The 22,172-nt window shown below is 37.3% G+C and overlaps 1 protein-coding gene across 1 annotated transcript in view; it reads left to right on the top strand.

Moving 5' to 3' along the window:
* The window catches only part of SEMA3A (sema domain, immunoglobulin domain (Ig), short basic domain, secreted, (semaphorin) 3A), a 96,304-nt gene that overhangs the window by 49,608 nt on the left and 24,524 nt on the right, over positions 1-22,172 (top strand). The window contains exons 4-7 of the mRNA XM_010160577.1: positions 14,947-15,089; positions 16,223-16,337; positions 16,437-16,506; positions 17,562-17,706. Of these exons, the coding sequence (XP_010158879.1) occupies positions 14,947-15,089; positions 16,223-16,337; positions 16,437-16,506; positions 17,562-17,706 (473 nt within the window). The remainder of the gene's footprint in view (positions 1-14,946; positions 15,090-16,222; positions 16,338-16,436; positions 16,507-17,561; positions 17,707-22,172) is intronic.

Genomic DNA, 22,172 nt, shown 5'->3' with positions numbered 1-22,172 from the left:
ATCAGATTAGTGTGTTCAATATAAAGGCCCAGCGCGGCACTCAAGTGCAGTTTGCCAAACTGTTGAAGCTGTGAATAGAGTGAAACAAATTCTTTTTTGAGAAGCCAAGGCAAAGGTTAAGTGTGATGTGACTAGAGCATGCTGGCCATGGGGCGGTGGGGGGAGAATTAGAGGTTTCAGCCACACAAAAATGGAGACTGCTGAGCGAGTTGCATTGAATTTAATGAAATTCACAGCTTCAGACGCAAAAGTGTTTGGCAATATTTTAGTCTGTGTTAAAGGGAGAAATAAGATGGCTTTGTTTTGAGAAGTTTTCTTTGTACAGTCATGTGGGACACCAGGGACTGAACCTCTAAAGGGTATTAGAGACACTTCCTGAGCCTCCACACTGTTTCTAAGCACCTGCAGACTTTGAGTTTTGTACCAGTTCCTCCCCCTCCCTGCCACACACTAACTTCCTTTATCTCTAATGATTCAATCCAAGCCTCCCATTCATCAACTCCAACATTTGGGCAGGTTTCTTCTTTTAAAAAGTGCTGATGCTGAAACTCAGGGGCAAATGTATTAGAAATCAACCCTTGCAAATAGATAGAGTAGCTAAAACTTGTTATTCAGGTAGTGAGACAAAAGTTAGATACTACAAAATGCCACAGGCCAGATCTTTAGCTGATAATAAATGAGAATATCCCCAGTGCAGCCAAGAAAGATCTACCGATTTTTACTCACTACAGTGCTCAGCTCATTTCATTAACATGCTTTATTTCTTTAATGGCTGCTTTTCATATAAATTTGCCCTTCAACATCCATTTATGGCATTCAGTCTTATTTATGCCTTTATAATATTTATGATATATGCATTTTAAAAAACATTAATTTTTAAGTTATTATTTTCCCCGTATGACAAATAGAAAGAAAGAAAATGCCAATAAATGTGGAGGAGACCATGTTTGTGGGCAGTTGATGTAGTTTTCTCTTGAACCAATGTCTTGGCCCTGTTGGCTTGGATCAGAATACCTGACAGAACCAGGGGAATTAGAGGACAAAGCTGCTGAGCTGAAAATATGAACGACTCCACCACCACAGAGCCACCACCCCATCAAGTAACTGAGATGCCCAGCAGAGTTAATGATGTGAGGATAAAGCCCCTTAGCCTGTTCCTACCTCTTTCCATCATTCCATAAAGATACAACTGTTAGTCTGCAACCTATGAAAACTTTGTGATTTGTTCTTGCTAATGGGGCTGAACCTAACCCCCTTTACACTAACATTCCTGAACCGTGAATTGCCTGTCCCAAAAGGCATTCAGTGTTGCTTGCAATTAACACAACTGATTGCTCAAAGCCAGCACCTGATGTGGAACATAGCCAGCTGGAAACATAATTGGCTCCTTAGATGGAGAAACATCCACTTCAGAGTGGAATTTGCGATGATAGAATTATTAGTTCAAAGTAAGCCAGGTATGTGAATACCTGGTCTATACATTAACATCTCAACTAGCACTAGACACAGCTGAATTCAGCTGCAGACTCAAAGCCTCCCTTTCTCTCTGTCTCCGTCACTTCCCTTTCTCTTTGTTCATAAAATCGTGTGAATTCCAGGCTGAATGCTTGCAGGGCCAAGTAATTGCTTTTGTTCTTTGGGTTATTTAATTACAAATCTCAGTGGATGACAGGTCCGCTGCACTAAAGGAAGACATCACATTTGCACAGTTACAGAATCCCAACACAAATGTGTGTGGCAAATCAGTGACTGCAGATTTATTCGTGCCCTCTGGGACCTGCACTGCCTTTTCAGCTTAGCATGCAATATGATTTAAATTACAGCTTGTGCAGAGCTGTGCCTTGGGATTACACTCCATGTTTCTAACTGTTTATAGTTCAGTGAGCTTTAACCTCTGTGATTCTGAAAATTAAATAATGTCACGGCTGATATCAAACTGATGGCTGGTACTAGACTGCTAAATACTGTCTTGTATTAAAAGCCTATTTTTGCAACAAAGTGGAAACTTGAATGTACTTAAAACACTGATAGCACGTTCAGGTAGTTCAAGAGCACAATTCAAAAGTCACGCTACCCAAGAATTGCAAAGCTAGTATTAAGCTCCTTTCTCAAGGATATATTTGGAATTCTGTATTTAGCAGAATTATGGCTGTTGATTTTCCTAGTGCAGGACTGGGTCTAATGCAATACTCTGTGATTAGGTAGGCACACAGAGCATGTAAAATCAAGTAAAGTAGATAGAACATCTCTTGCAGCTAAATTCAGATTTGTTAATTCTTTTATGATTTTAGTTTCATTATTTCTTAAGTACTATATCAAATCTCACATCTTGTAGACCCTTCTGTGCTGTAACTGTAGGATATCTAAATATTTCTGTAGCCTTTCAACAGAGGAAAGAAAACACCTTGTTAAAAAGCTGTATATCTAATACGGCATGTAATTTCCCAGCGATTAGTTTTTATCCTTTGCAGGGTTTTAACTCATACAAAAGCTTTTAGTGATTTTTCTTCATTTAGTTGTGCAAACCAGTATTTCCAGGATAGATACTGTTCCAGTCCCACTTCAGCCACTTCACTGTGGCTTTCACTCCCCAGGTTACACCAGGCAACACCTGCAAAACAAAAGGGTGAAACAGATGTCACCACCAGCATCATTTAGCCCATAGAGCCTTTTTCATGACTGTGGTGTAAGGAAGAGAGAACAGGAAGAGAAAAGGACAAATGGGAGAGACAAATGGATACTTATTTTTCACTTGTAAAGGTAGCATGTATGACTGAATAACAGAGAAAAAAACCAAAGGCAGCCCAAATACCTTATTCACAGTATTGCAGTCATCGGGTATGATCACACGCACACATCAAAAAAACAAAGCTTGACAAATGGTTCCTCATTTGATGCCTTTAAGTTTTGACAGTGCAATAGATTGTGATCTTCATGTTTTGCTACCCTGTCAAAGTGGTACTTCTTTTACCTCTTGATCTTTGGAGCACCCTGTATTACTTATCTCAGACTTCAATGCTTAGCTTTTAGATTTCGAAGTGGTGTCAAAAGTGTCCCCTCCCTTTCTATTCCATTGGATTCCGTGGATTTATATAAATCTAACCTTGTTGAATAGCAGGCTGTTAGATTTGATTTCTAAACATGTGGATGGGTGCTTTTACATATCATACAGTACAAAAGACAGGGTAAAGTTTATGGTAATATTTAAAACATATGAAAATATACAGGTATTCACCAGCTAGTAGTTGATAGAAAGATTGAATGCCTCAGATGATGTGATATTGTACAGATAAATGACTGCAGTTTTGAACTGTGGTAACATTGCTTTTAAGAATCTCAATTTCAGTCTCAAACAGAGCAGTGTTGTCTGAAAGTTTCCGTTTCCAAAAGACTGTAGAGAGTAACCCACCAAAATTGACCTGCCAGCTGATATGCCTTTTTTAGTTCTTTTTCCCTCTGTGCTCAGATCCGTATCACTAGTAACTATAGGCTGAATGTTTCGTGTTAGGAAGGTGAGATATCATGCAGTGTTATCAGGGAAAATTACCTCTTTGAAAGGCAAGGATTAAACTGTAGATCTTTGAGACCAGCATCTGTTGTACAACATCCAACAGAATTTAATGTTCCTAAGCACTTAGGGCTGCCACAAGCAGACTAAGTAAATGAAGAAAAAATAGTTCTCTTTCTGATTTAGCTTTTAAAGTGATAGTCTGGCCTGTGTTTTTGCTAGATTCCTGGATTATAGAAAATAGTATTTTTAACATAAGTTTATATATGTACATTTCATTTCCTGTTGGTAGGTCTGTAAAGATTTCTGTTCGGGTAAGTCCAGCAAGATTTGTAGGAAGATTTTATTAGATGAGTTGGTATAAGAAGAAACCAGACAACCTTTCTGGGACAGAGCTTTTTTTACAGATGATCATTCAGAAAAACAGACAAAAAGTTATTTTAAAGACTGGATTACATATTTTTCCCATTCACTCCACAGCTTTTATGAAATATTTGAAAGCATTCAGTGATAATACATTATCTATGAATATGTCCATATATCTGAAAATTGGTGTTTATAGATTCTTTTACTGCTGTTTAAGCAAAATTCAATACCTTTATAAATAGTAAAAACTATTCCACTGATGTCAGTGAGATTAATCATATTTCCTGAGCTCTGTGATAACATTTGACACACTGTAAAATCCAACAGCTCTCTTCACTTATCCACCCCTTCGGTCTCTTTTCCTGTTCTCGTGTTTCTCTAAAGGAACTTCCACTAAAGGCAGAAAAAGCTCCATGAGAGGGAAAGGTGCAAAACCTTCCTATGAGATATTTTACATGGACTAGTGAGTCATCAGCTTTTTTCACAAGATTGTATAAATGGGTTGTCATCATTAATACTCAGTTCTGCTCCATATTTGACATACTTACGGCTTTAATTTTTTTGCAGACCTGTGGGTAGAAAGCAATCTTTAAAAAAATGTTTCATGGTTTCCCATTTATTACAGGACCTATATTATTTACTGCTTTTCATTATTTTGTTGCTTTTTAAATATTTCTGCTGAACTTTCTGCTGATTCCTCTCCCTATTATTTATTTATCACAAGCATGTGTGCTGCTTATTCCTCCCTCACTGCTACTAATAAATGTTAAAATTTTGAGTCTGATACCATGTTACTACAGGAAGTTTTGATTCTTACGAGTCATAGAATCACAGAATGGTTTGGGTTGGAAGGGACCTTAAAGATCATCTAGTTCCAATCCCCCTGCCATGGGCAGGGACACCTTCCACTAGACCAGGTTGCTCCAAGCCTCATCCAGCCTGGCCTTGAAGACATCCAGGGATGGGGCATCCGCGGCTTCTCTGGCTAACCTGTTCCAGTGCTTCACCACCCTCTCCGGGAAGAATTTCTTGCTGATACCTGATCTAAACCTCCCCGCTTTCAATTTAAACCCGTTACCCCTTGTCCTGTGACTACAGGCCCTTGTAAAAAGTCCCCTCCCAGCTTCCTTGTAGCCCCTTCAGGTACTGGAAGAATGCATGGTAATTATATCAAATATTTCTGAAATACTGTCAATGGATAAAAAAAAGGAGGATTTGCTTGTACAGAATAAAAGTACATACCAATTAAACAGGGTTTGAGGAGTACAACTTTCTGACAGAGCAGAGCAAAAGATAAAGTTGCAAGACTTTTCTGTCTCAGGCAATTCCATGGTTTTCCTCACACTTGTGCTATCAAATATTTTCTCTTTTTTATTTTTTTTAAGGAGTAGAACTGTTTCACATCATCAATAAACTAGTACTTTATTTCAGTTGGGTACAAAACCTGTTAATACCTCATGCTGACTGAAGATAAATTAATTGGAATCACATATTATACTCACATGACTACTGAAAGGGGTTGTCATAGCTGATGCTATCACAGTGAATGCCTAAGTTTGTGCTGAGGGGTTTTGCTTCCGCTTACAGATGCCTTACTGCATTTTATGTTGCTGTGCTACACTGACAGATCCTTTAAAACCATTCTTTCACCCAGCCTTTTTTTCAGTCTCTGCTGCCATCCCTCATTAATCTTACTTTAATGGATTTTGTGTCAAATTGATTTACACTAGCTGTAAAAGTTAATTGTAACAACAAAAACTTTTTCATAGTTTGACAAAATGACCTCCATTTTGTAGCCAATTCTAAAGGTTTTAACAAAGGAATTAAATTACAGGAGATTGGACAGGTTAGGAAATTGCTACACGCGTGTTGTCTGCTGGATCACTCCTTGGGAACTGGTTTGGGCTGATGATCATTTCCTGATGAATGATCATCCCTCACTGAGAATTGAGATGATGTCAGAGTCCTGTCCAGTTTTTTGACATGACGTCTGGGAGGAGATTGTTTTTACAGCTAGACTGTAAACCTTCCACACGCTTCAAATTGAACCTGGCAGCACTGATTTTTGGAAGTTTTCTTCCTATTTTGACAATACATTATTTTGGACACAGAGGCTATATTTGTATATATTGTAAGCAGGGGGAAAAAAAAAGTAATATATGTGTGGACAAATGGTCCTACTGGAGACAGGGCTGTTCACTGCATGGAGCTGACAGAAATCTTGAATTTAAGTCTCAGGAGATATATGGGAGCTGAAGACATACTTGTTAAGCCACTGTTGTTCTGTTTGGCATTTCATGCTTCTGCCAATCGAGCTGCTGAAGGCTGTCCCACTTACCCTACAGTGGAATGTGTTTGCCTTGTTAATCCCCAGCTATTCCTCACACTCAGCCTTGAGTCTCCTGCAACCCCGTGTGTCGGGAGTTTGGCTGGTGGTGTTGCTGCTGCATGCTTTCTCTGCGTTCAGGACGTGTTCTTGGACCCTCTAATTTGCAAGTTGCAAAGAGGAAGAATATTCCATCCAGGCATAATCACACATCTCTCAGCATTCTGGTAGGCCTGAGAAAATGACATGAGTGGAGAGGAACAGGTTTGGTCTCTCAGTTTTGGGTCATCTACCATAAACTGCTTGGGCGTCTCCAGGGACTTGTGCATCACCTGTGAATCTTCAGAGTTCACAAAAGGCAGACTCGTAGCATGGCTGTGATTGCCAAGATTGTGTAACAACCCAAATCAGAAACATCTTTTTTCTTCAGTGCCTCCATGCTCTGCTTCCTCCCCTGATACATCACTTTTTAACGTAAAGACTCGTCGTGTCACTCATCCAGAGCTCTAAAGATGTAGGTTACACAATTAGGGCACAGGTTTTCCAGGGGGTTTCTTTTCAAGTATCAATGTCAAAAGCTTCAGATAAATGGCCGAGAGGAATAAACAGGCTCTTATCTGGAACTCTTGTTAGCTCTTTCTGCAGAGAGGCTAAGAAATACAGAGAATTGAGATGAAATTATTCCTAAATGGAGACAATATGCTGCAAACCTTCCTTTCTGTTCTGTGAAGAACCCTGGTTTTCTCAGTTGCCCAATTATTCTCTCTGAGGGACAAGTAAATCAGTTTAAAATTAATTGTGTTGAGAGATATACAACACCTTAAAACATAGGCAGCAATGGAAAAGAGGTGTTAATTTTGGTTGTTGTTCTGTAAAGAGATAATAATCACCTCTTTTAAATTAAATAGGGTGGGTAGATCATAAGCATTGTTTTGTGAGAAATCTAATTTACGTTGAGAATTAAGCTATAATTTTACTGAACTTTTGTATTCACTTTTCTTCACCATGTAATTAGTCAGTACAGGGAATCAAAACTATTGTTGTGTCTTTAGAACAAAGACCTCAGAAACTGATAATTGCATCAGAGATCAACATTTTCTTCCTTCTCCTTCCTGAGTGAGCTAAAAATGTTACTCCCAAGAAATATTCATACCAAATTATGCCTCTGAAGCACATGAAGAAAAAGGGATCTTGGGGTAGTGGCACTGCCTGGCGATTTAAGCCTTGGCTGGTGATCAAAGGTGCATTTGCACTGCTTCAGAGGTGTTAAGTACTGCCAGTTCAAACTGTGCTTCCCTGCAGTCCCTGTGATGGTCCTGGGGAGCACCAGTTCTTGCCCATCCCCTGGCTGTCCCCTGGCCATCCCTTGGCTCAGCTGAGTGACCTATGGACTCGTCACTTCTCGTTACTAGCTGGCCAGCCAACATGAGCTTATATGCCCTGGTATGTTACTAACAGAACTACTCTTGTCCTTCTTTGCTTTTGCCCCTACTATGAATCTGTAATTCCTTAAAAAAAACCCACTGCTTAATTCAGATTTAACATCTCTTCTAATGAGAATGATCCACAGGTGATACTCAAGGTCAAAGCACTGAAAAGCTACTATGACTAGATTCCTGTTCCTTATGTATGTAAGAGCAGCACTGAGATGCATCTGGTTTTGGGTGTGTCTTTTGCTAGTTATGTTGTTGTTGCATCCATGTATTGAAATGATGGAAGAGTGATACATTAATAATCTGCAATCTCTTTATGCCACAAAAAAATTCAGATAATTCATCACTGAAAGAGAATAGCCAGATTAAGCATAGAGGAAGATTTTTTTCTTAATTCTGAAGAGTGCTTTTAATCAGAAAAAAAAATTACAACTAACAACAACAAAAAACCCCACCCTGTATTCAATTAGAATTACAAGAAGCCTTAGATAAACCTTAAAGTTATTAGCCCATACTATAATCTATGTCACAAAAATTGCTTTCTCTAGTTTTTGAAAAATAAAATCCCAACCAGGATATGACTTCTAAGAAGGAGAAACTGTCATAGCTAACACACTATTTTAAGATCATCATTGCTTGGGATCAGACTGGCTTGACTCAAAGACAAACTGCTCTATAAATATCATCAGTCTTTAAAACTCTTTCTGGTGAGAATGTCCATTGCAACATCCAGGAGTCACCATAGTGCTTCTTACTCTGAGATAGCTGCTAACACCTCAATCATGCATGGCCTGCATGTCACACATCCATCTCCATCTGTTATGGGGCATGCTGACCTAAAAAGTTGGCTTATGTTAGTATCGTGCATAGTTTACCTTAGCCTTAATTAGCTGGTAATGAACAGCACACTGTGTTGTTTGAAATCCCTGTTCTCTGGACCTTGACCATGTGGGTCTGATTGTTTATAGGATTAATTATTTGGCAAGCTGGCAAGACAACTATTCCACTGACCATCTTGGCAACAAAACTTACCTTTAAGGTGTCCCGAAGTAAACTGCCTTCATTATAATACTAAAACCCATGCCCATAGTCTAAGAAGACCCTACCCCAGATGAAGACCCTTCCCTTGAGCATGCGTATTAGCTACAAGTAGACTGTGTAATTGTATCTAAATTAATAAGCAATCAAGAATGGATAGGAGGTACTAATATTGTAACGATGTTGGAAAATGTGTATAAAAGGCATCACAATGATGATTTCTAGTATGCTTGATTTTTGGAAAATCCACATAGCACCCAGGCCTGAATAAACACGATATCTCTCCTTAGTGTGTGAGAACTGAGCTGTTGCACAATGCTAATGAATCCACTTTTTGGACATGTCTACCCCTGGCTTTGAAAACTGCCTTTCCCGCACATCTCTACACTGTGGTCTGTCTCTGGTACTACCTTCCATGTCAGCGTCTGACACTAAGTTACCACAAAACCGTCATCTTAGGCCCATAATAATGACAGGTTGTCCCTTGTGCAGAGAGCATTCCCACCTTGAGGATGTGGTCTGGTGCCATCTGTTTTGTTGAGGAGCTTTACCATAAGCAGTGAATGCGTGAGAACTCTGCTGTGTTTGCCTGAGTCACTGGCAACAAGAGGGATGTGAAAGATGAAGAATTGAAATGGAGGGACTTTGGAAGAACACCACTAAAATTTTGGTGTTTTGTAAACATTCGAATGTGTAAAACCACAAACCAGCTTAGCTCTCCCATCACCATATATTAAAAGTTTTGTCCTCTGCTGACCTTGCTGAGCATACCCGTGGCAGACTGCTCCACTGTGCACGTTTGTGACTGGTACCACGAGTCCTCCTCTCTGTGGGTAGTAGAGCTTGCTGTGATTTCAAGTTCAGATTTTCTGAGGACAGTGCTTTGCTTCTCTGTTCTGGGTCTCAGTGGACGGGCACTGTATGTATTTATGAAGTCCTGAGTAGCTGTCTATTTTTGTTGCTGTAAATTTTTAATTTCAGCTTCCCTAGTCTTGCTCCTCTGCTCAGGGCCCAAGTCACCCTCCAGTACTTTTCATTAAATTATAGCAATTGCAGTTTTACTGAGCATAAAATTTCCCTCGTTTCCTAGAATTTTGTTGCTATGAACTGATAAATTAGTCATTTTGATGGTAAATAAACAATAATAGGGGCATCCAGTTCAAACTCTTTACAAAAGATTCCCTGAGAGGACTGCCCTTTGCCTTATGTCAGGGGATGAAGAGATGACCCCAGCTTCTGTTCCTTCAGCTTATTCAATCTTGACATCTAAAGGTAATTTCTGTGCCTTCAAGTTTATAGATCTTCATTAAAATGCTAATACAATTCAGTTAGAAATCCAATTTCTGACTTTTATTGCATCTTGCTGTTGGGGGAGTGTGTGTGGTTGTTGCTGCTAAAGAGTAACATTTGTAAAAGAACCAATGCAGATAGATTTTCTTTCACTTTTTCTCAACCTGAAGTGCTGAGACAAGCAAAACATGTTTCCATTACTTAACTAAGCAAACAATGGCATATAAATCATAGAGGCAGCTGGACCAAGGTGTCATTTTCATAAAGAGCCAGATTTCTCATGAAGGACAGTTTAATGGGCTGCTGCCAATGAAATGTCTGCAGAGCTGGTAATTGCAGGAGGGGCACAAAAAGTGGCGCTAGAAAGGTGTCGAGTGGGAGCTGAGAAATAGCCCCACAGCCAAGACAACTGGAAAAAAGGAGACTCAAAAAAGGTGTGTGCTTTAATAATTTGCTTCTTGAGGCTGATTGTTTCAAATAAAAATCTAAGTTTTTATTTTTAGCTTGTTCACATTGGCTGCAAGATCAGAGAAGTGTTTTTAGCTGTAATTTTATTTTGATCATGTTTATGCTGTGGCTTTGTTTCTCCTTTGATCATGCTTAAACATGTTTCAGACATGTTTGTTTGATGTATGCTGTTTTTTAAAGCACTCTTCCACATTGTCTGCTTGTGGTGGTTTTTTGTTGTTTTTTTTTTTTAAAGCAATGAATCGTTGAAAAATATTTGCTGCCAAATTATTTCTTAAATTAATTTTCCCAAAACATACTTTCTGGATTTTTAGCCAATAGGAGACTGCTTTTAAACAAGAAAGTGTTGAACTGTTTCAACAGCATTTCTGAGCACTTCACGGATTGGAAACAGTTTTAGGGTCACAGAATACTCGATAATTCATACACAGAAATTTGAAGTCATCCTCTCTATGAGTAATAGCTGCAGTGCACTGGCTTTTACAATTGTGACCAGCAGGTATGGATCAAAGTCCCACTTTCCATTGTAAAAATTGCAGGAAGTTCATTCCAGTGCTTCTTTTGTGGCTGTGTTGAATGTATGAAATAGGTCAACCCTGACTGAATTATTTTAAACTTCCCATGGGGACCCCTTGATACCGAACCTCTTTAATTTTGCAGGGTAAGACAGGGCAGTCACAATACTTGAACATACACATTCATGGATGACATATTTTCTTCTGCTGCATGGGTGAACACTTAGGAGAGTCAAGGAAAAGTCCCTCATCTGTGGACAACATCTCCCTTGCTCAAAGAGGAGCAATACAAAATGCTGCGTAGTCCATGGAGAGCACTGTGTTGCGTGACTGTCAGCCATCTGGCTGATTGATTCATCATGACCCTAAACAGTGAGTTGTAAGCCTGGTCTGATGCCCTGGAGTGAAATGCAAGTGAGCATCAAGCCTCAGGCAAGTCAAACAGCTCCACCACTAATGAAACAATATAGAACACACTACAGATCACTAGTTCACACCACCAACTTCTTAGCTTTATAACCTATGAAATTATCAACCACATTTCTCTCCCTCGCTCCACACATATGATCACGATGTTGCTTTTATGATCATTGTATTTTTTCAGGACAGAAATGGATCTATTCCTTTATGCAACAGAACACGTGTAGCCTGTTCTTCATTTATTTGCTTCATTGCATAGACACATATCTGTTGTATGGAAGAAGGGAAAAAACCCAAACTTGACTAGGTAACAAAATCAAGAGCCTTGTAACATGAATAACCACCCTTGTACTGACTAAAGCATATCGATTTAACCAGATGGCGGAAAAGACTAAGGTTTGCTCAGTAAGAAATGTCAGTGTTATTCAGCAAAACTGTTCCATGGTGTACTATGGATGTCATCTAATATGTGGCTGTGTGACCACTTTATTTTCAGGGATGTAGTTAGGATTTTTAATCACTAACTGTGAATCCATCCCGGTTGAGCACTGGTAAGAAATGTATACAAAGCAGATTCAGACATGCTCTGGCTATGGTGTTAGTTATATTGGCCTTCCTCACACTCCTCTCCTCTGCTACCACTCTGACAGAATTATTTGAAATACATGTTTTCAGTTTCTTAAACTATTTTTCTATCGTTCTTGTACCAGTCCTGCTTTAATACTAGACTCTTACTGTTTCTAAGTTCACTTGCAAAATTATGAAAGGGAAAGAAAACAATAATAACATGCTAACCGAGGGCAAGTTTATATAACCTGTACTATATCAGCGGTGTTATTGACTCAAATGGGACTCCCCACAGTATCTTCATAGGCCAATGTAAAGTTAGATTTTTGATGCCTGATAATGCAGAGATTTATTTTAGAATTTGATATCTCGTGATTTACAAAACCCATTGCACTAGAAACAAATCATTCAACCATTTGGAAATGTATTTAGGTTTTGGTTGAATGATTTTTTTACTGTTGTCGTTAAGACCTTAAGATTGTAGAGTGTATTCTGACAAGAGGTTCTCCAGATCCGTAGCTCAGAAGACTCTCTACTAATGGGTATCCTCTTTCTCTGATGTATCCTTCCACAGGCTGCAGTGCAAAAACTTTCAAGCTGTAGCCTTGTGTTTCTTGTACTACAAGTTGCATTCAAAGCTCTGGTAGATTGAATATAAAATAACAGTATTTACAGTGGTGCAGTATAGTGTAGATATTATTTATTTTGAGCCTCGTGTCAATATAACTTGAAGGCTGTTAAATGTATAAGTAGCTTAATACTGGGGTTTGGTGTGGAGAACTTAAGCTGCTTACAGACTTCTTACGTTTTCAGATGTCTAAAAAGATTTATTTTAATAAACAATAGGTAATAGACACAGGTCCACAGAGATCTATTCTGTCGTCTGTATTGTTCAACATGTTCATAAATAACCTGAAAAGAGGTTGAACAGCAGGATGAGAAAATTTTTCACACAATACTGAAAGTTATTCAACATAGTGAGACAAAGGAAGACTGTGAAGAATTACAAAAGGATCTTATGCAACAGGGTAGCTAAGCAATCAAATGACAAATTAAATTATTCTTGATGAATGATGTAGTGATAAACCATGGGGAAAACCATGAGGAAAGCATGCCTATCTTCACATATACAATGATGGGCTGTGGACTGAGCATTACCAATAAAGAGTGAGGTTCTGAGGTTATGGCACGTAAAGTTCCATGAAAATTACAGATTACTGCTTAGGAACTGTCAAATCCATATGAAATGTTAGGAATTGATAGAAAAAGAACAGAGAATCCAACAAAGAGTATTGCCATATCCCTTATATAAGAGCACAATTCATCCACATCTTGAAGACTCTGGGTATTTCCAATAGAAGAATTAATAGGCATCAAATGAAGTTAGTAAGATCAATGTTCAAAACAAAATCAGAAGTAGGTTTTAGTTCATTGGATTGTGTATAAGAGGAATAGATTCCACAAGGACACTAGAAATGCTGGAAATTTGCATGGGGTCAAGGAGAGTCTAGATAAAAATCTGTTGAGAGTTATTAAGTACACAGAAGGCAACCAAGTTCAGGGAATCAGCTACACTGAAAATAGTTGGAGGAATGAAGATTATTCTGGAACACTATTATTTGTACTTACCATATTTTTGCTTTGTCCCAAATGACTACTTCTGGACAATGTTTGAATATATTGTTCTAGGTTAACCTTGGTCTAAGCCACTACAGTCATTCTTGTGTACTGTGTAGATGTATACACACACACACAGAGTATGCAAGGATATATGTACACACACAAAATTATGCAGTGTGTACTTATATAATAGAAACATACATGAATATCTACAAATATATCAAATGTGTTGCTTACAAACACTGCCACCCTTAATACAGCACTGCGTTTCACAGGACAGCTAGTGCAAACTGACAAAACAAAGTACAGTTCACTATTTCTATGACTATATAGCAATAAACATACACTGAAAAGATGTTAATGCATAACACTAAAATAGCTTATAATTTCACATAGGAACAGGAGTCTGAGTAGTTAAATATAGTTCACAGTTAATTATCCCAGCAGGGTGTAAAATGGTTATAAAACAGATTGGTAAATCTGTTGGATATGCCTTCTTTTTCCAAATATAGTGAAAGATACCAGCTGAAGTATCTCTGTAAAATACAGTGATGAGCCACATTCACCACTGGTATGAATTTACTGTTACAATTTCTATAAAATTCTCTCTCAAAACTTCTTTCCACCATTTTTTTTACATGATGAAACAGTATGTCTGAATTTCATTTATGTTCATTTGGTGATGTATCTTCTTTATCACCAAATAATGTTGTCATTCTATTTGTCAAGAAATAAACGTTTTCTGCAGGAAAAAAAGAGTATTTCAACAACTTCAGTAGAAAATCGCAAGTGCATTTCTCTTCTGGAAACTAGACAAAGATTTTGGGGTTTGGGTTATTAGAGTGTGGAAGTTGACAATATCCATTAAATCTGTATTTTATTACTATTATTTTTTTTAATAGTAACACATTAATACTTTCCTAGATGTAAAATGCTTTTTTTATATTTTTCATTATTGCTAAAGTTAAGAATATTACATTTGTCTCAATAATTCTCTCATTTTCTTGCAACACATACAGAAAGATTATTAACCAAAATCAAAACATACAAAGAAACAAGAAAAACGTCAGTAATAAATACATGGAACTAGGAAGCCATGCTGTAATATTATGCAACCTTTTGTAAAGAGATTACATGAATGCTTAATTGCTCCAATTTCCAATAATAAAGTTCTGTTCATTTCATATCCACAGCAAACACCTATCTTATTAAAGATAAGAGGAATGTAAACACCTGTCACATGTTAATGGTTGATAATGTACCTAACATCGATATATTTGTAGTTTGAAACGAAGATTGATTCTTGGGAAGCAAAATCACAATTCATTTTTATAAGAAAGGCAAGTGATTTCATTTCATGGAGTAGTAACATGCACAATGGCATTGTCTTCTCAGATCCTAGATTTATTAGTGCTCACCTGATACCGGAGAGCGACAATCCAGAAGATGACAAAATCTATTTCTTCTTCCGTGAAAATGCAATTGATGGAGAGCACACTGGAAAAGCCACTCACGCCAGAATAGGGCAGATCTGCAAGGTAAAATGGTGACTTGTTTGTGTGAGCTTGAATACATGTGCAGGACGCTTTGTGAGTGTTTTTAGAAGCTGCATTTTCTTGCCTGTAAACGATTCAGTCTAACACTGGCATAATACTAAAGCAGAGATCATTCCAAGTGAAAATACTTAGGGGATAACACACCCAAAGGAATACTATTCAGTTGTTCTCCATTTGGGGAAGCTTCACAAACTATGACATTTTGTTTAAAAAGTCATAAGCATCTTCAGCGGCTTAGACTGCAAAAGAGAGAATCTTCTACAGGAAATGTGATATTTCCAGGTAGGTCAAAAACATTTGTAGTATTTACATTTTAAAGTAATTTTAATACCTTTCCATTCACACATTAGTGAAAATCTTTAAAACAGAGGCAAAGGAAGATTTAACAAAATAGTTGTTTAAGCTTAACTGTAGAAATGGGCAACCATTCGGAAAACCCGTAATGACCGCAGGTTGTATCATTCATCCACACTGATAAACATCCAAACATTTTTCTGACAGACTTTTATAAAGATTTCTGCAAATAAAATTGTAATAATAAATGTTGTAGCTTTGCCAACTGTGATGTTTACAGTAAAATTTCATGTTAATCCGTAAGCACAATTTCAGTTTATCTCCTCAAATCCAGAGGTAGCTGCTTGAAAACCAATTACCCCCTTAGTATGGAGTCCCTGGTGTACTTTATTCATAAGTTTTGTAGCTATACAATTGATCCCACTGTTTGGGTATTTTTGTTTACTTTGTTCACTTGCAACTTGCAATTCCACCAAACCCCATAAGCTTTACCAGGACGTGGTAGCCTGGGAGGTCTGGAGCAAAGTGTTCTACTTGTCTGTCTTTCTCCAGTGTTAAATATATATATTAAAATAGATAAAGAGGCTTGGGGCTTTTTTGTTTTGTACATGATGTGCTACTGTGAAATATGTCACAATACTATGTAAGAAAAAAGCAATTCAGAATCAGTGTCTTTAACAACATAATATTTTGTATGCAGAAGGTGAATTCTTTGTTTTCTGTAAGGAGAATCTTGTGGTTATTTACCGTATTCTCTTTGCACTCTGTTAATACTTCAAAGACTGTTACTAGATATTAATGCAAAACACTTCTGTTGTTAGAATGACTTTGGTGGACACAGGAGCCTTGTCAACAAATGGACAACTTTCCTCAAAGCACGTCTGATTTGTTCTGTGCCTGGACCCAATGGCATTGACACACACTTTGATGAACTACGTAAGTGGCAGAAATAGCTTTGAATACATAAATGTTTTCAGGTTATTATCCATATGAATTTAACTTTGTTTTCTTTTACATCTCTTGTTCTTTTTGCAGAGGATGTGTTTCTAATGAACTCGAAAGACCCTAAAAATCCAATAGTCTATGGAGTGTTTACAACTTCCAGGTATAGAATGTATCATTTTACTTGCATGGAAACTTGGGTGGCTGCTTGTTTTAAAGAGGTCTCTGTTAAAAATGTTTTTAAGAAACACAGAATTTCTTTAACCTTTGAACTGAGAAGTCAATGGTGGTAAGAAGTAATGAATTAGGTTTCTTTTCTTATGATCAATGTACATCATCACTCTGAAGCAAGTAATCACAAAGACTATCAGGTTCTCAGGCTGTTTTTGCCGTTGAATTGGCTTTTTATAGCGGGGGTCAGAATTTGTAGCCTTTTCCACACAGACCTGGAAAAATAACACAAGCATAAATATGCTTGTTTGAAGGGAGAGTGGTAGAGAAAATCTGCAGTGTGAGAAATTGGATACTCAAGGAGGTATTAGCAAAAAATATTGCTGAAATCAGGAAGGTTTAACAATTTTTCAACAGTTCTGTTATTGTATCACACATAACTGTGGCTTGAATGTTTTGGTTTCATTGTGCTTTCACTGAGACCAAAGTTGTTCCTGTAGCTTCTGCCTCAGGAAGGTTTGAGGTGGTGGTTTCATTGACACATTTATCTGTGAAGGACAAAAGTTTTAGTTTCTAAACAGAAAGAATGTTTCTAGTGATAACCAGGCATAGAAGAGGGAGATTTACAAGTACGTACTGTCTTCTGTAAGAAATCTCAAGGTAAGAAAAAACATTGCATGTGTGCTGCCCAAGTGACGGAAGAGACTGTTAAAAAAAATAGAAAAATGCAAAGTGTAGGAAAGAATTGAATAGTCCTCTAGGGACAGCCCTGCTGAAGTTTACTCAAATTGGGGCTTTGGCCTTCTGGGGACAATATGTTTTAAACAGTGGAATAGCAGCCATCTGCTTAGGAAAAAGTCTGAGAGATCGTATCAGTGTATCACAGGAGGTGAGCTAGGATTGCTCTGAGAGCATGTCAGAGTTTTGACACTCAGCACATGCAATAAATTAGAAAGCAACAAACTGCTATTCCCATAGCTCTTCCACTCGATTAAACTGACTGATAACTTAAAGAAGGTGATTTGATTTCTTCTCCCTCATTTTCAGTAATATCTTCAAGGGGTCAGCAGTGTGTATGTACAGCATGACTGATGTGAGGAGGGTATTTCTTGGTCCCTATGCCCACCGAGATGGTCCAAACTACCAGTGGGTTCCCTACCAGGGGAGAGTGCCATATCCACGGCCGGGAACTGTAAGTACCATAAGAAGTATAGTAGTCTAACAAGGGAAAACTGAAGAAAGTATTTTCAAATGTTACATGGTCCTTGAGCTGAGATCCAGGAAAAAAATTGAAAAAGATAATGAAATAGATAGCGTGTCCGAAGGGAAGGCTAACAATTCATCTTGTTTCAAAATGTACTGATTTTGTTGTAAAGAATGAAGCTCCAATTGCAACTTTATTTGATTTTTAATTTTGGCATTTGTATTAACAACTTCACCAGAAGTTTGAGCAATACCTAAAAAACTTTGCTTAAAATCAAATGTTTAATAAGTTACTCTGCTTTTTCTTTTCTGTGGAATTTGCCTTTGTTCCAAATATTGGCTGAACCATTCTTAGTGACAATGAACAGAAAACAGAGCATCTGCCTGCCTGTTAAGAAAATTTAAATTTTTCTTGACATTGAATCTAATACAGTAGGACAGATACTTCAGTGATGGATCATATAGTGACTGTAATAATTCATAACTTCCACTGTCATTTTTAAAAATCTATGCTTCTATATGTTTCTCTGTTTCTAGTATATGACTGACTAAAATGTCAATGAATATAAGACAGCCATATTTACTGATGTCATCACACAGAAATATTTAACTGCCTCTAGAGTTCTCACTGTTTAAGAAGATGGGGCATTTTTGAAAAAAATATTAATTGCATACACTGAGATAGCTCTTTAGCTAGTATAAATCAGCTCGGTCCATTTAAATTCTGAAATATGATTGCTGAAGATTAAATAAATATGTATACATATGTATACATGTATATGTATGCATATAAATGTTAATATATCTGTCTATAATATTCCTTTTAAAGTCTCCTTAAATAGAAGGCAAAACCAAACCAGGTAGCTTTGATCCTTTCCTTTAAATCATCATTTTCTATTTTTGTCTGGTCTGTTTTGAAATTGTTCTTTCAAACCTGATCTTTCAACTGATCTTCAACAGTTAGGCAACATATATGCTCAGCCTAATGAAAATGACTTCCTAAGTCAAAGGAAACAGTGGCCTCGTGACAGTCAGATTCCTCAGCACTCTGCACTCCTTCACTGTGACTGCCAAAGGGATTCCTAATTTTTTCCCCAGTTAAAACACAAGCTCTGCACAATAGGAGAGATTTCATTTCTCATTTGATGCTGGCTTTTTTTTTTAATTACTGTAGGTAATGCTGATACGTCAGGGGTGTTTTTTTTCAAGCTGATTGTTTTACATTCCTGTGGAAAATGTGAATGAGTTGGTATGTTTGGTATTTCTTATATAGCTAACGTCATCTTCTTTTCATTTTGACAGACTTAACAAGTTAGTGTTCATTATTCTGTTTATTTATATTCCTCTTTTATTCTCGTATTGATTAACTTTCTAAACAAACCCAAATAATAGGTATTATGTAAAACTATAGACAAAGAAGAATGTTACATGTTTCTATCACAGAAATAGATTGAGATAAAGAGCTGACTGCTGCGCAGTGGGTCTGTTAGTAGTGATGAATTTCATTCCTGAGCAGAGATCGGCCACAGTCCTTTTGAGATTCTGAATGCACTCAAATATTTTCCTGAGACTGGCTGCAGAGCTCTCCCTGCCTCAGAGCCTGTGGGTTATTCCAAGGCTTGTCTGAGGGTCTTGAACTTAGATCCACATGGGAGAAGAATAACTTGATCAAATTCCCGAGAACAAACAGAAAAGCAGGGTCTTCAATCCAGCCCCTAAATGATTAAGTGACCTAAGCCACCAGATCTTTTGCCAAAGTAGGGTACTACAGTTAAGTTACATAGGCCTTCTTTCTGGCTGCTCTCTCAGAATGGATTGTACTCTTACAATTTCACTATAACATACTAAGATTGACAAAGAAATCTTGTGAAAGTGCAAAGATGTTTAGACTTAGTTGTAAACATTTTTCTTGCCTAAGGGCATATGTGATCCCAAATAACACAATTCTACATAGCCTTGCAGTTGCATCATGTAGTGCAAGAGGCCGTGCCACTGTAAATTATATAAAAGAGTGGCTGAGGCCATCAGTCTCTCCTAAGCCACTGCCAGTGGCTCTAATCCTGGTGTCTAGAATTTAGAATAAGCAGTGTTTTTTTCACTTACAGTGGCTAAAATAATTGTATTAGTAAGATAAAACTGAACTTTAAAATCAGAGACATTTCTGGCTGAAAAGAAGCCTTTTGTTTGTGAAGTAATAAAATTGGTTGTTTTCAGTGGCTTTGAAGACCTGTTGAGAATAAAGAAGGAAGGTTTTTGAAGTTCCTTTAGATGTCAGACTTGTGGCTTCCTTTTCCAAGAAACTGGAAAGTGAAGGGAGAAACAAAACCTGAGCTTATTCCAGGAGTTCAGTTCCAGATCTCACTGCAGTTAAACAGTGCTGAATTATCTGAGGAATTTTATAGCTGAGGTGCCAGTAAACTTCTTGAGCATCTGGTGACTTGCCCAGTATGAGTAAACAAAAAGGAAAGTTAATGGTTCTTTTGAAAAGTCAGAAAACTTTGTAAACAATTCTACATCAGCTTCACATTTAGAAAAGAATTTGCCAGGATTTTTCCTTTCAGATCCATAGAACTCTTTTTATTTTTTAACCTTTTAACAATATTTGGAAGAGGAGGGAGGATAGAATTTTTGTATATACCTTATCTTGAATGAGGTACCTCATCCTGAATTCATATCTTCCTTTCTCTGAATTCAGCTACAGAGCTCAAGTTTTCTCTCCCCTTCATGGTAACAAGAGTCTATCTGCAGTTATGACCAAAGCACCCTTTGTTCCTACCAAAATGTAGCTATTGATTTATTCTGTTGGATTTCCTAATAAGCCGGTTAGGGTACAACCCAGTTACCTCCTCCTGACTCATCAAAACTCCTGACATAGCATATTAGGACCAGCAGTTGGAAGTGGATGTTAAATGTAAGAATTCTTTTGACTCTACTTGAATCCAAGATGAAACTCATTTCTTCAAACTTTTTCAAGACATTTATATTTATGTCTATCTTTGGTACTTGAAAACTTTCTAAACTTTTCCTTGCTATCAGTGGGATTGATTAGGTATATAAACGTGAGTTCTGATGAAGAGCCTTTCCAATTAGCTTGACCTAGATCCCCACTAATAGGAAAAGCAGTCCTGTCATTAGCATCAAGGATAATGTCTTTGTTGCATATCCTGGTTTTGTGACCATAACATAAGAAAATATGACAGGACTTTCCTCCTCAGGACACCTCAGGTTTTATATGGGTTGAGATTCTTTTTCAAACAATTTGGACTATGCGTGGGCTAAATCTCACCTACTGATGGTGCCCATTTGACTCTGTTGACAAGGAAGAGAGTTATATTTCATCTCAGTCAGTTTCCTAAGGTGGGATGGGATGAATGTGAGCCACAGCCCAGTAATGCGTTTTAGACCTTAGATGTAAAAACACAGTGTTACTGTCATTTGTTCTCAGAAAAGCAGGGGATTCAAGAGTAATCTGGCTTTCAGAAGTGGGAGTCTCATTTAAACACACAGAATTATGATACTAATTCTAGTTTTATGATTTTTCTGCATAAGATGTATCTTGGTCAACATTGCTGCAAGTAAAATCTTGTTAGAAAATGAGCCAGAAAGTAAATATTCAAGCAGTTGAAACACAGCTGAAATTCATTTGCTTGAAATTGAAATGAATATTCATTTACTGTTGCTTTTCAGTCTTTGCCCAGCTGCAATTACCAATACTTAGTTCTTTGTAGTGATTTTTATACTTAAAGCACTTTACATATATTGTCTAATTAATCATTATCTAATTAATCTGAGTAATTAGTATTAAAATCTAGTTAGACTATTAATCAAGATGTAAAGCAAACGGAAGAATTTTAAACACAATCTTTAAATAAGATAATGGTTTGGCCAATGATTATAAAAAGCCTATCTGATTTTATCTTTTTAATATTTCTGTTTGAGAGAGCAGGAACATATAATAAAAAAAAAGCTGAAAAATGTTGACACAATGAAATAGGTAACTAACCTGCTTTCTGCTTAGTCTGCTTCACATGCATTAATCAAATGTCCTCACTCCCTCCCTCCCTTCCTCCCTTCCATATTATGTAATGGAACAGAATACTGGAATTTGCTTACTAACAAATATGCCAAAATGGGACAATTTACACTTTATATGTCGATGCTGGAAGCATCTCTTTGCTGAGTAGAACAACTACTCCTTTTGACAATATTGATTTTTAAATTTCATTTCTGATGAATTATTAATAATTTGGATCAAGGTGATAGCAAAGACAATTGATTTCTTCTGCTGAGCATCCTGCAAGGCCTGGATTCTTGGTTAATAAGATGTTGTTGTCTCGCTTTCTAATTTAATTGGAATTTATTCTATATATGGATATAATTATCTTGGGCATTTTAACACTAGCTGTTTATATTTCAGGTTCAAAACATAATTACTGTCACCTGGGTTTCAAAGTT

The sequence above is a fragment of the Eurypyga helias genome, unplaced genomic scaffold (assembly GCF_000690775.1).
Source record: "Eurypyga helias isolate BGI_N326 unplaced genomic scaffold, ASM69077v1 scaffold3571, whole genome shotgun sequence".
Classification (NCBI taxonomy): Eukaryota; Metazoa; Chordata; class Aves; order Eurypygiformes; family Eurypygidae; genus Eurypyga; species Eurypyga helias.
The sequence above is the reverse complement of the archived record's forward strand: the minus strand, read 5'-3'. Positions and strand labels throughout refer to the sequence as shown.